Below are 14,550 nucleotides of genomic sequence, written 5' to 3'. Positions count from 1 at the left end.
TTTTGGCTGAAGGGACGTGTTGGGCTGCGAAGATAATCGCCGACACGTATATTAATATAAAAAAAATAATATTAAATACGCCGTAGGTGTTAACCCTCGGTACCTCTACAAGTACTCCCTTAAGGGGCTATAGATGATATAGCGGGCCCTTAAGCCGCGTCGGGCGGTTATACAGGTAAACTTGTAGCCAAACGACTACTAAACCTCCTGTCCCTCCCTAAGTCTGTGCTACAACTCCTGCCTGAACTACCGATAAGTGTGGTAATGTGGCACTTAAATTCGTCCTCAGGGGTGGGATGCTGCTGATGTGCAGAAGATGCTCGACTATTTTTTGTCGCGACAAGTCGTAGTATCTGCTAATTGGGGTTCTCGTCGAGCGTATACATCTCAACCATACGCTCAAGTGGATAGACCGTAACGTGGTCTAGACGCTCGCAAGAATCGCGGCGAGAGGGGGTCCGATAAGGGGTCGGATTAACGATTCGAATTCTGGACCGGCTGTCGAGTTATATTCCGCCGACGTAGTGCTTGACGGTCGACTGGCTAGGATGCTCGTAATCCTAAACTGCACCAATCTCCCTATTATCGCTAGGTAGGCGAAGTCAACAAGGTGGGCGCGCGCCGTAAGGGTTGACTAAACCACACGTATATTACTTCAGTCTGTGATGCAGTTGTTGCTTCTGTCAGTTCCTGGCTTATGAATGACTGCTCACAATACCAGTCCATGTGTTTCATAAGCCTGGCCCAGCATGCCTACTGTACGGCAATAGCATTAACGAATATCTCGTCAAGCACGACGTTGGTGTGAAATCCCGCTTCGCTCAGCGCTTTCAGAACTTGACAATAAATATCTTCCTGGTCTCCATAAATAGGAAATTTTACCGGACGAAGAGGGATAGGCCGGGATTCGCGCATCAAGGTTTCAATATCTGGCTCGTCGTTTATATACTCCGAGTAAAACGTCTGCGAAAGATGTATCAAGTACGCGAACATTATATGCCGGTTGATCGGGCTGAGATCCGCATGTTTCCCCCACACTTGTATTCTTTCCGGCGTGTGTTGAAAGACTGCTCGGTGGAAGCAACTAAGGAGTTCACTTCCAGTGGGTAAAGCAGCGTTGTAGGATAATAGGACTTCCAGCACTGGCCAAGCTTGCTTATCGACTGCACATCCGAATGCCTTCCCGTCCTGACAAGTTTGATTGATAAAGTCCTGGGAGGAAGGGTAGAAGCGTGCAAAACATTGAATCCAATCCTCCAGGACTCCCCCTGTGTTGGCTTCGCCGCGGACGCAGGAATATATATGCCTCTGAAGGAACATATGGAAAGCCGTTTGACCGTCGTTATCAAGGATTCCCTGCTGCGCGCCGCTATCGATAATAGATTTCACCAGGTTAAAATTGAGAGTATACACAGCAGCATGTAGCACTGTCTTTCCATCGAGGTCCTGGGCTTGGACATTGGCGCCGGTCGAAACCAGAAGCTTCAAAACTTCGATTTCCCGTGACGACATGGCAATATGCAGTGGACTTTCGCCTTTGCAGTTGCGGACATTGACATCGGCTCCCTTGGAGATCCGGACCTTACAAATTTCAAGATCCGGCTTCTGTTTTATGGCGTGCATCAGCGGAGTGCACCCTTGGCGGTCCGGTCGATTCACGTCTGCCCCGTGCTCGACGAGTTTGGTCACGACTGCGATACTCGCTCTTATGCCACCCCACCTGCCGTAGAATCGCACCGCTTCAATCAGCGGCGTCTGCTCTTCGTGGCTGAAGGACACTTGAGCACCATTTTCCAGCAGTAGCTCGAGGAATTGAACGTCGGCTTTCCTGACTGCTGCGTATATAGGACACAAACCTTGCTTTTGAGCATTAACATCAGCCCCAAGTTTAACGAGCATTCGTGCCACCGCTATATCCCCTGTTATGATAGCACTCTGCAGGAGGTTCGACTTCCAAGTGGCTGGTTCCTTAATGCCAATCTTCTCGGCCTTTTGGTGGGTTCTCCAGGTGGATCTGGAAACTGGGGGTCGAAATTGGCCGTACATATCGACAATCGTGAAGGTGTGTAATTCGGATGCCAAAGGGGGCTCCTCGGTCGGATCTAAGGTGAGGTGAGAGATGTCAACTCGGATGGCTGACTCAGTGTTTCCAAATCTGGACGTTTTTAACTTCCCCTGGAATGACTCCATACCGAGTGTTTTTCCGATAGCGGCAAGGCCCGGTAGCGTCAGGCCTGTTTGTGTTGTATCTTGTGACTTGCCAGACGCCGGTTTCCAATCCAGTAGAAGCCAGACGATGTCAAGCTCGTCACGACCAATGGCCCAATCCAGGGCGGTCAAACCGCGTTTGCTTTTTACCTGGTAACCTGCGCCAGCATGAAGCAGGGTTTCGGCAGTTGATATATGCCCACGGAACGACGCCCTAGTTCATATGTCAGCATATGAGCGTATCGACAGAAAACTAGTTACCCGTATAAAATAAAACAGACTCAAAGTGTTCTTACCAAAATAATGGTGTCCATCCTTCAGAGTCCGTCGCATTTAGTTCTGCCCCAGCCTCTACTAGTACTGCCACGACGTTCACGTGGCCGTTCGCTGCTGCCCAATGCAGTGGTGTCCATTCTTCTGAGTCACGGGGTGACGAAAGATGACCCATTTTGAGTAGGCTCTTGGTCACAAATGGTAGTCCCCAGTATGCCGATACGTGGATTGCAGCCTGACCGTGCGGAATCGATGCGAATATATCAGCACCTACAGTGGCGTTGCTGATGTTTGCATCAAACTGGAGTGCCTGGAAAGAGCTCCAGCGAATATCTTCGTTATCCAGTAAAAGCAGGATCAAAGATGACAATGTGTCCTCGGTGGTTTGGTCAGTTATATGGCCTCCCCAGTTGTGCGATGCATATTCCAGAAACGGCATGTCATCAAGGCGCTTTCGTAAATCAACAACGTCTTTGGCCGGTCCCGTAGACATTGGCTTTGCGCAGAGGTACCGAATACACGCCTGGGCAATATCGACTTGCACTTCGGTCAGGCCGTATTTAAGGGGCTGAAAGAACTCGTAAACGGAAGTGTGGACGAGTCTGATTGTGCTAGTCTCATCAATGGTGACCAACCCAGCACAAACATTGAGCAGAAGTTGAACATTTGTCATTGCCTCTGGATCGATTTCATCCATGCCTTCCTCAATAGCAAAACCATCAATTATTTCTGCGGCGGTTAGTAGTCGTCTGGCATTTATGATCCACCCAATGACTCGATGCGCCAGAGCCGCGCGAGCTGAAGGCTGATCATCAATCCTTCGAATGCTTGACTCGAAAACTTGATCGAGATCTTTTGGGGCAGAGTCAAGGATTTTCTTCACTTCCTTCACTGATGTCTGTTGTAGTATATGCTACATGAGAATGTGAGCCATGAGAAATCTGGTCATGCAATGTGTCAGTCTCTGTACGTGTGAATGAAGACGGACATGATTGTGATCTGGTGTTCTTGACTTACACCCCGTTGGACTTTTCGACGATTCGTTCAAGCAACTCAGAACTGGCGCTGTCCCTGAAAACACTGTCCCTGAAGCGGCTTTCAGCAAGCTTGAGGATGTCTTCAGTTGGACTTTCCATCTTGACCGAGACAATGGAATCGGAGGCTAAGGCTATGCCCGTAGGCAAAACTGTCTCTGGTCTCCGGCTGGTGAGGAGGATTCGACAGCCGTGTGCTGCGAATTTCGAGAAATACATCATCAGGCGCTCTGTCGATTGCATTTCATCCTCGGCATCCAAGATGAGCACCACTGGCTGTCCAGATTTGCAAATCCGCCTAATTGTCTTTTCCAGTATATCTGGATCTCGAAATGCGTCAAACTGGGAAAGCGTGTCTTTGGCAATTTGGACAATCTCGGCGTCGCCTTGCACAACCAGCTGGTAGACAATACATTGCAACACTACTTCAATTTTCTGCTTATCCTCGTTGGCAAAGTCGCAGAAGAAATAGGTCAACAAGAGATTGCCCGGTTGTTGTTGTTGCCGCAAGAGGTCCTTGACAACCAGCGATGCTACCCCAGACTTTCCAACTCCCGGAGGACCATGGCATCATAGAAAGCGGATTGGAGAATTTGGATCCAACCATTGGCGATATGGTTCTGACTCCAAGAACCATTTACCAGTGCCAGGACATGTGAGAGTCCGTGGCTTAGAGATGGTGTCTGGCTGAGGAAGAACGGCGAGGAGTTGGCTGCGCTCATGTGACAGCAATAATGGGTCGATCCTGGATAAGGTAGCAGTCGTCGTGGCGAGGATATTGGCGGACATGAAGCTATCAAACATACTCCGATAACGTTGGAATGTGTTGATCTGCTCTCGGAGATCCTTCTCCTTGAGTGGCCAAAATAACTTCAAGACGCCCAATGCCACTCTCCCCAGTGTCGTTTCGATCTCGGTCAACTCGTCTTGACAGTCAGATATTATATTTCGCAGCTGAGTCGTTCTAGCCTTGGCGTTATTATCCTGAAGGCTTGGGGTGTATGAGTTGAGGGCTTCTTTGAGGTGTAGCAAAACTACCACAAGGGCGTTCACTTCTTTCAAGTATTCCCTCCGAGTGGAATGCGCATTTTTAACGCTGGATAGGTAGCGGTAGCTGAGCTTGGTGACCTCGCAGGCTATCTGTAAAAGACTGGAAATGCTGGCGACTGTGCCTACGGCGTCTTCCCAAGCCATGTCTGAACTTCGGTGTGAGTGACGATAATAATCTTGGCTTGATGGTAGAACACAACTAGCTACCGAAATTTCCATATAAGGTGGGGTTTCAAGGGCTCACCCGACAAGTGAGGCAGCCCAGAAACACAGCCCAGAGACGCAGCCGCACATGTATGCAGTGAAACGGGACCGTTGAATAATATCCCCATAATTGTGGGCATGTATGACCCTTTTTACGTTTTAACCCTGATGGGCATTTGTGTGCTATGCAGTGGGACTATATCTTCTCAAAATCGTCTAGACTTAGTGGATAGACACATGATATTCCATGCTTCGTTGATTGATGTCGCTTGCTACGGCTTAGTCTGAAGTACCACGCCTAGTGGTGATGGATGTTTGAGGGGCTATACGGAATAAGTCGTCGTGTTACCCCGCAACCTGCAGTCCCGTTGGTCCAAAGCACTGCCTCCCCTGGCGCCTCCAATCTGTTCTGGTTTCTGTCGTTGCCATCGACGTTTTTATTCAATAAACATATCTACATACCGGACCAAACTTCTGAACTACGAGTGTTTGAGTAAATATCGCTGTACCGAACGTCTAACTCAGTTGGAACATCAGCTGGCACGTGTATGCCAAGCGGGGTACAAAGCGGACCACCAGAAATTATACCTATTGGCAGAGAGTCACGCGCAGAAAGGCTCACGAGAAAACGAGGCACATGTGGTAAGCCTTGCTTCTCCTTAGCACCCCCGGACAATAAATTTGGGCGGGTATATCCATTACTGCACCTAGTTGATCAAAACCCCGGCCATGCTATCCAAGTCTATATCACCGGACATGTTGCTGCCTCTTCAGCTCAGCCGCTTCCTTACCGAGAGTCTCAAGCGCCTCTTCGTAACGACCTCTTTTAACCTCAAAGGCTGCCTCCTTCTCCTCAGTAACCCGGAGTCTTTCGACCTGTCCGACTCTCCCGATGCGTTCACTAGCTGGACCCTTCTTCCAGAACCACCAGGCCTCAGAATCCGTGAACAGTGTCCAGGCCTGACCACTCTTGCCAGCACGTGCTGTACGGCCAACACGATGTACGTAAGACTCGATACTGACTGGCATATCGTAGTTGATGACGTGGTCCAGGGAGGGGAGATCAATACCGCGAGCAATGAGGTCGGACGCGACTAGAACGCGGAGTTTGCCAGCTGAAAAGGAGCGAAGTGTCTTTTTCCGTTCAGCATACGCGCCGGTCGATGTGAGGGTGCCTAAGATGGATCCGATGGAGGGCGACATTATAGAAAGGAGACGCGAGAGTCTTAGAGCCGTCTCATTTGACTTCGTAAAGATCAGAATGCTGGACTTCGCAGTCGGTTGCGGCTTCGAAATTTCTTCCAGTTCGGAATCTGATCCAGAAGACGACGTGTCGTCGGACAAATCCATCGCTAATGTATTCGTAGCAAGACCTAAGACGTGCGAGCTCTGCAGCAAGTCAAGGAGATACATGGGCTTGAGGTTCGCATCAGCTTTGATCGCGGTCTCTTGGAGCAGTTGTGGCAGCGTGTGCTCAGCAGGCCTTTCTCCCGTCTCGCCATCGTCTTCCGTTCCCTCGAGGACGACAAGTTTCGGTCGCCGGAGCTTCAGGTCAGCAAGAAGGTCTAGATCGCGCGTCATGGTGGCACTCAGAATGACCTTCCGGACTCCCGACAAGTTTGTCTGCATATGGCTGCGAGCATTCGGCTTGCTACTACGCAGTTTTGGCATCACCACGCCCAGCCATTGCTGGAAGTCCTGACCAAGCAACTTGTCGGCTTCATCAACAACCAACCAACGCACATAATCCAAGCAGAACCCAGGCGTCTTCTTGATGTGTTCGACGAGTCTTCCAGGAGTACAAATAAGTATATCCACCTTTGACTTGTAGTCAATAGTGTGATCCGGCAATGTGGATATCTCGTCTTCACGTCTGGAAATCTCGGCTCGTTCCTCGTCCTCGGTGTTGTAGCCATCCAGCTCATCCAAACTCAGCCTCTTCAAACGTGACTCATAGCCTTCTGGGTCTAAGCGTTCCTCTCTCTCGACCAAGGCGGTCTGCTCTTTTTGCAAAGTCTGACTTCCCATAGCAATGCCGACCTTTGCCCGCCTTCTTTCCCCATTGTGAGCGAAGATTCCTGCCATTTGCTCAAAAACGTCCCGGGCCTGTCTCACCAACTCCCTGGTAGGCAGTACTACTAAGGCTCGCAGTTTCGTAACATGGCGGTTCCCAAGGCTGATATCCCGTGCCACCGGGAGGGCGTAGGCAAGAGTCTTTCCTGATCCTGTTGCAGCCGCGACAAGAACATCACCTTGCATAGACTTGCAATGTTGAGGCAGGAGCAGCGGGATCACAACTGTCTGAACTGCGAATGCTTGCTTGTAGCCTTTTGTAGCTAATGCGGCTGCAATCTCTGGTGTGAGACCTAGTTCTGGGGCGAGGCCACGGAAATCTGTAAAAGGGGCAATCGATTTTGGCGATACCCTAACCGGCTCTGCTAGCCATGATGGGAGCGTCTCGTAGGTAGGCTTCGGGTCTAAAACGACCGGTGCTGGTTGTGGTAACGGTTCAAGGCCGTGCGCTTGTTCCGGTGCAACATCTACCATCATCAAGTCTCCGTCCTCACCGACTTGTACATCGAGTGTTTCCCCAGATTCAGGGGTTGTCAGCGCCTTCGCCTTTTTCTCGAATACAGACTTATGACGCCTCCGAATCTCATCGTCATCGTCCGCTTGTGTTTCTTCCTCCGGGGTTTTGATTGGTTTCTTCTTCTTCTTCTTGTCTCTTTTGACCTCGCCAGTTCCGACAGCTGCTGCCATATCTTCATCTACAGGGACGCCGCTAATGGTCGATTTTGCCTTCTTGTCCTTCTTCGACTTCTTCTCGGTCTTCTCTATCCTGGCTTCCGGTTCCACAGGTTTGACCTCGGGTTGTTGGCCATCTTGCAACAGATCACTCGGCGTATCGACTTCATCGAGGTGCTCGGAAAGTCTCGCCTTCTTCGTGGGTGGCCGATCGGCTACGATCGGATCAACTTCGCCCTCCGCATCGTCGAAGTGCAGGTGCTGCTTCGTGGGCGCACTTGGTTTTTGGGGAGGAATGTATCTGCTGTAAGAGATCGGGATTGGCAGAGCAGCCTTGGGCTGGATAGGTTCAGGAGGTGCTGGAGACGCCGCTGGCGCCTTCCCCTGAGACGGGGTGCTCTTTGGCGGGATATATCTCGAGTACATGGCGAGCTACCGGGATGGATGCCGAAATTTCTATGGCGCGATCGCAACAACCTGGTGCATTATGACCATGTGACGAATTTACAGGATTTGTAATTCAATGGCGTAAAGGGATGAGGGAAACTTATTTACTCTGGAACTTCATTGAGCCCGCAGCAAGACGCAAAGACAAGTTCGAAGTCTCTACAGTTGTGAAGAGCAAATCTTCAGTTCCTTGTCCCCCACGTTCGTTCCCCAAAACTTTTTGGAAGCTCTGACCGGTATCCACTTCTTTATCGTTATCGGGCTGCATCGTCATCCCTGCCAATACCCCTTCCGCGCTGCAGATCAATCGATTAACGCGCTACTTCCCGCATCCACCAGCGCCGAGCTCGCGATGTTCAAACTTGAAACAAAGTTCTCTGTGACCATGGTCCAACCTCGACTTTATCAAGGGTGATCGTCACTATGGACGCGTTACATACTCTTACTTATTTCACACAGCCATCTCCAACTCATTACAGTCTTGGCTGTGCCAGCTGGGGTGAATCCACCTTAGCTCCCGCGAAGAGGCTACCTGATTTTCGACTGCCGTCAAGCTTCTTGACCCTCGCGCAGTCTTCTCAATGATACTATTGTGACCTTCATACCTTTCGCTGGTTTTATTGGTTTGATATATCGGTCGAGAACAGAGAGATATTCGCAGCAATGTCTCACCGAACTTACAACATCGCTATGGTTAGCGACTTCTTCTTTCCTCAGCCAGGAGGAGTCGAGAGCCATATCTACCAGCTTGCAACAAAGCTGGTTGACCGAGGCCACAAGATCATTATTGTCACGCATGCCTATGAAGACAGGAAGGGCATTCGATACCTGACGAATGGCATCAAGGTTTATCATGTTCCCTTCGCGGTTATTTATAGATCCGCCACCTTTCCGACGGTCTTCTCTTTCTTCCCGTTGTTCCGCAATATTATGATCCGTGAGCAAATTGAGATCGTTCATGGGCATGCCAGCTTGAGCAGTCTCTGCCATGAAGCCCTCCTCCATGCGAGAACCATGGGCTTGCGCACCGTTTTTACAGACCACTCTCTCTACGGGTTCGCAGATGCCGCGAGCATCTTAACTAACAAGCTTCTCAAATTCACATTGAGCGACGTAGATCATATTATCTGCGTGAGCCATACATGGTACGTTACCTTCCCGTGCTCTCTACCCCTTGTCCACACAGCCCATGTTTGCTGACTAAAATTCATACAGCAAGGAAAATACGGTGCTCCGAGCTGCCCTGGATCCTTTAATGGTGTCCGTCATTCCGAACGCCGTGGTGTCTGAGAACTTCAGGCCCCTGAACTACCCAGCCGAGCCACCTGCCCCAGGTGCTGCGTTCAAACAGACCCCACCCGCACATCAATTGGGTTCTAACGATCCCATCACCATCGTGGTTATCAGCCGCCTGTTTTACAACAAAGGAATCGACCTGCTTACCGCCTCGATACCTCGCATTCTCGAGAACCACCCCAACACTCGTTTCGTAATCGCCGGCTCGGGCCCGAAAGCTATTGACCTGGAACAAATGATTGAACAAAACGTCCTGCAAGACAAGGTTGAAATGCTGGGCCCCGTACGGCACGACCAAGTGCGCGACATCATGGTGTGCGGACATATCTACCTACATCCCAGTCTCACGGAAGCCTTTGGCACTGTCATTGTTGAAGCAGCAAGTTGCGGTCTCTACGTCGTCTGCACTGCAGTCGGCGGTATCCCTGAAGTCCTACCTGGGCATATGACAGTCTTCGCTAATCCCGAAGAAGAAAGTATCGTCACAGCCATGGGCAAGGCCATTGCTGCGCTCCGGGCGAATAAGGTCCGTACGGAGAGATTCCATGATCAGGTCAAGGCAATGTATTCGTGGGACAACATTGCCAAGCGCACTGAGCGTGTGTACAGGGGCATCACTGGTGATATCAGCGAGTCGGAGTTCTACGGGTACGACGAACGCAATGCGGCGGAGTGGAGCGCCACTAGGGGCCGCTCAGGCGTCCGAAGCTTTGCTCTGATCGACCGGTTGAAGCGGTACTATGGATGTGGTGTTTGGGCAGGCAAGCTGTTCTGCCTGTGTGTGGTCATCGACTACTTGATATTCTTGTTTTGCGAGTGGTGGTGGCCGAGGGACCGGATCGACATTGCTGCGGATTGGCCAAGGAAGCAGCTTCAGAGTGACGATGAAGATGAGAAGGCATAATCATAGGACTCTGGAGTCATGATTTGGAAACGGGAAGATACCATGTGCGAATAGCAAAAAGCTTTGGAGGGAACTCGATAGGGCTGGAAGGTATCCGGAATACATGGATGTGGATACAGGACATCGTGACTAAATACCCAGTGGACTAAACGGTCTAAAGACGATGGAGTGCAACCATAGGTTCCTTTCAACTCGAGGATGCGATCAATGCAGATTCCATACTATCGACTTTAATGTGCAGTTTAATGGTCTTCTTGGTCGGCTGTTTAATGTGTTGCTTTGGTATGTAAGTTCGTTGGCTGGTGTGTATGATGTGATGCCAGGGATATGCTGTACAACAGATAGTGAGGTAACGTAAGGTATTCACCACAACGACAGGATTGGCGACTTATTCCTTTCCATCTTCTCCTTCTGATTTAATGTGAGATACAAGAACTTTGCATTCCCAAGAAAGCGTTTTAATCGTAGTGTTTGAAGCTCTGTTGCCACTAGACATCGAATGATACTCATCTACTCTCTTTGCCGTATCATCAGGCATGTAACGGGAAGCTTTTTTTATTTTTAAGATAGCTGCCTGGTGTATACTTACGATTCGAGAACGAAGAAGTTTTCCTATAATTGGGAAAAACTTACGCATGGCGCGGGGGAACTGGCATTCGTTTAGTGAAGCTTTCCGCAGCTACTCCGACCAGCGGGGTACACCGTAGAGAAGGAGACTCGGAGCTCGGCATTGATGGGTGAAAAAAAAGAGGCTCTGGCGGCTCTCCTCGACTACTGGCGAAAGAGTGGTTCTCCGGAGCAGCGGAGTATGACCGCCAGCGCCGCACTATCGCTGAGGAACCGGAGGGCCCTTCGATACGGATGCCAAAAGGGGGCAAGAATTTGGGCCTGCATCGACTGAAAGGGAATTCAGCGTGTACTCGCCGCTATGCGGCTGTGGCGACGCCCCTGAAACGGCAGAGCATGTGATCCTCTTTTGCGAACTGTTGCACGAACCAAGAGAACGCCTGCGGGCCGCTATCACACCGCGACCGCTACACACTCTCTCAGAGATCTCCCGATAGAAACAAGTAAGCCGGTGACCAGTGGGACTATCGTAAGGTGGCTGCTAGGGACGGGACGGAACAGACAGCTTCAGGGCCCAGATAACTCGATTTTCTCAGGGAGACTCTGTTAGTAGGTTGAGCACCAACCTAGTATGGTAGTGAACGCACCGCAGTCGCTAATAAAGCGAACCGATCACGTAGCATATCTTTAGTCCAGCCACTAGGGCACGGTTTGACATACGCGAGTACTAGAAGAGGTACCGGGGGCTTCGAGCCTACGGCGTAACTAATAATAATAATAATAGTAAAGCTGATACAACAGCTGCACTTTGATTTGGCTGTCGCATGTAATCATGCCCCGTGAAGTGGTAGTCTTGTCATCTCTAAATACCAAACTGGAGCCCCTGGGTGGTTATTTGCATATGAACTTGCTGTCTTTGCACAGAGAAGCCTTGGATATCGCCTTCCTGAGGTATAGGCGTTGCTGAGTTGATAAACATGGTTCATTGCCTTGTTCTCTGTTTCCGCAGCTGGTCTCAACAAATTTGACTCGAGATTTTGCTACCGTGAGCTGCGTGTTTCATCGCATTCTTTGGGTCGCCGTCGCAAAGACTGAAAGAATGGAGTTTGTTTGGTTGAAACTACTTTTTCATCAGCTTATGATTTCTACATTCATGACTGTTTGAGACAAAGAAGCATGTTTCGGTAATTTTTGCCTCGAGATGAGCAGTATATATACCCGTCCCGCCATCTCGGCCCTGGCTACTATGGCCTTCAGTCACCCTTGAACAAACTCGAAAGTGCAAACATTAACTCCTCACCCTTACGATCGACTTTTGACATTAAGCATAAAATGGAGAGTGACAGGACAAATTTCGACTCCAATGTCCCCTATGCAAGGATACAGATACCCCCTGGATCCGGCATTCAAGCGGTCAAGGAGACGTCCTGGAAGCTCAGCTTGAAGGATCATCCTACAAGAATCCCGATGATACTATACCAAGGCTCATGTTCCCTAACATCCGAGAGGTTTACGAGCAGCTCAAGGTGTAGCTCGAGTTCCAGGACGACATGCCCAAAAGGCTTATGCCACTGTGGGTTATCTGCACTTGACAGTATGCTTAATGCTCTCAACGTGGTTGACTAGATGGATACTATGTTGGACAAGGCTAGGAGAGCAATAGTCATAACCCGAACTAGCAGGCTAAACGCAGGTTTCAGGTGCAGATAAGCCACAGTGACTTATAGGTCTTATATAGTCAGTGGGATCCAATGGCTTGCCGGGCCCTGGCCTATGCGAAGGTCGACACTGTATAAATAGTCTGCTGTGAATCCCCCTCTCTTGAGAAGAGGCAGTGATTAACTTGTCATTATTGAGTCCCCTACACTACACTGCTGGCACCTATAAAGGCACTTCCTTGTAACGTCTTCTCATTTCCAAGTTGGCCAGTGCGACAAGTTTTTCACCAAGCTGAACGGGCTTGTCTAGGTCTGCAACATGATTGTAGAGGATCTTGAGAATCGCTCGGGACCGATATCTGCTCTGCACAGGGAGTTCCGTACATTCCATCTTGGTTCTGGTGGAAAGTCCCAATTAGTAGGTAGATATTTATGTACAGCGCTTCATCATCTATGTAAGTAGGAAACTTGAGTTTAAGCTGCACTATTAGCAAACCACGAATTGACATTGACACACCGGAATTACTATTGTAGTCTTGTAATAACTGTTGGACCAAATTGACCGTCAAAAGACGAGGGACCCACTCGTTGTAGAATGAGGTATTTTTGGTAGTTATAAGGTCTGACAATAACATATCAAAGATCTCGTCCATATATCCACCATATGAGGCTCGCCACCAGTGACGGAACCAATGGATCAGCTCGAAACCATCTTGAAGTAATTAATAACAATCCAGATCTACCACAATACTTACATTAACTGTTAGACTCCGCACACCAAGCCCTTGGCAAAAGCTAACCCCCTGTGAAGGGTTGACTTCGTGCTTTCTATATTTAAGACCCTTATAACCGAATTCGCGGCATCGATAAATGTGGAAGGCCGGAGAGACCACTTTAGTTTAATGCAACATTATTTGCCCCAACAAGCCCGATAGTAACTCACAACCAGTCAAAACTGTGTACGGCGAATCATTTGAAAAATGGAGTGACAACTGGTACGGACATCGCCGACTGTTCTGATCGGGGTATTATTGCCGTTCTCAAGATTGAGCAAGTTGTTGTTGGTGCACATCTCTAATCCCTGTATCTCTCCACCCTCGAGGTCGAAGCAGACATATATAAAATGGTCAGCTGCCTTTTAACACATCACTTCAAGCAAACCAACAAACACGCTTGTACCTAGGCCAATTCACAAATCGACGTTTATTATCAAGCAAATCGAGTAATTCTATAACCAGAAATCATCTCAAAATGAAAGGCGACTGCGGATGCTCAGGCACGTCGAGCTGTAAGTCCACTCTTCCATGATCTGACATTACCCCTCAAAACCACCGTATCTAATGCTGACACACCCGTCCATACATAGGTAACTGCGGCTCTAACTGCTCGTGTTCCTCTTGTGGCAAATAAACCAACCTCTTTTCGAAGACCTCTTGCTAGTTTCTTCCCGTACACGAGTCCTCGGTTACGAACAATACGGTCACTACGATGGTTTTTCATTGATGCGGTGGATCAAGGCTGATGGTTTTCATGACGTACACAAGGATAAAGGTAGAATAACAAGGACGCAGATCGAGATAGTTGACTGTAACGGTTAAGTTTATTAAAATCTATCTATTCGACACTACACCGGGTGTTGTAATTCATAAGCACATTCTGAACATCATGTGTTCAAGCCATGCAGTATAAACTCCCTCGAACCTCATGTACATGTATGCTACTTTGTTCTTCGTTTGCATGCATTTTCATCGTCTTAACCGATTGCAATCGGTGTTAGTCGTCTGCCATCCACTAACCCTGGCACGTACCAGAGACCCCAGTCTCAAGGCACGGCTTCCGCTGGTGAATTTGTCATGGGCGTCTAAATACCTACTTCAACGGTCCGGAACTTCCATTGCCACACCAACAAAGGAAGTAGGCGCAGAAGTCCCTGCAAAGTCGGAGTTCACGTTGACTTGGTAACAAACGCTCTGCAACTTCTCTAGTCTGACCACAATCAGGGTCAGTATAATGGTGTAAAACATTGAAGCTTCCAGAAGCGAATTGGATCGATAGATATTTGCCAAGGGAAAGAAATTCGTGGGAGCAATGCTGCTGCGAACGCTGATATACCTGACTTGATCGTGGTCTTTCGTTGCTTCCATCGGAGTGTTTCTTAGGATCG

The 14,550-nt window shown here is 49.3% G+C and overlaps 3 protein-coding genes across 3 annotated transcripts; 1 reads left to right on the top strand and 2 right to left on the bottom strand.

The window, feature by feature from the left end:
* Positions 1-753: 753 nt before the first annotated feature.
* Positions 754-4,709, bottom strand: BCR38DRAFT_414280 (uncharacterized protein; the record flags this gene model as incomplete). Its single annotated transcript, XM_040858921.1, has 4 exons — positions 754-2,422; positions 2,505-3,379; positions 3,501-4,048; positions 4,157-4,709. 4 exons carry the CDS (start codon positions 4,707-4,709, stop codon positions 754-756), a joined length of 3,645 nt encoding a protein of 1,214 aa, XP_040710435.1.
* A 462-nt stretch (positions 4,710-5,171) lies between these two features.
* Positions 5,172-8,158, bottom strand: BCR38DRAFT_450458 (P-loop containing nucleoside triphosphate hydrolase protein). Its single transcript, XM_040861378.1, has one exon. The coding sequence runs from the start codon at positions 7,938-7,940 to the stop codon at positions 5,517-5,519; it is 2,424 nt and encodes an 807-aa protein (XP_040710434.1). The 5' UTR covers positions 7,941-8,158; the 3' UTR covers positions 5,172-5,516.
* A 466-nt stretch (positions 8,159-8,624) lies between these two features.
* On the top strand, positions 8,625-10,161 carry BCR38DRAFT_355397 (glycosyltransferase family 4 protein; the record flags this gene model as incomplete). Its single annotated transcript, XM_040856947.1, has 2 exons — positions 8,625-9,106; positions 9,177-10,161. The coding sequence occupies 2 exons, from the start codon at positions 8,625-8,627 to the stop codon at positions 10,159-10,161; spliced, it is 1,467 nt and encodes a 488-aa protein (XP_040710433.1).
* Positions 10,162-14,550: the final 4,389 nt, after the last annotated feature.

Source organism: Pseudomassariella vexata (genome assembly GCF_002105095.1).
Source record: "Pseudomassariella vexata strain CBS 129021 chromosome Unknown BCR38scaffold_21, whole genome shotgun sequence".
Taxonomy (NCBI): domain Eukaryota; kingdom Fungi; phylum Ascomycota; class Sordariomycetes; order Amphisphaeriales; family Pseudomassariaceae; genus Pseudomassariella; species Pseudomassariella vexata.
This window is presented reverse-complemented; position numbering and strand designations above follow the sequence as displayed.

Coding starts and splice junctions, on each gene's coding strand:
- BCR38DRAFT_450458 (XM_040861378.1), bottom strand. CDS start 7,940: ATGTACTCGAGATATATCCCGCCAAAGAGCACCCCGTCTCAGGGGAAG.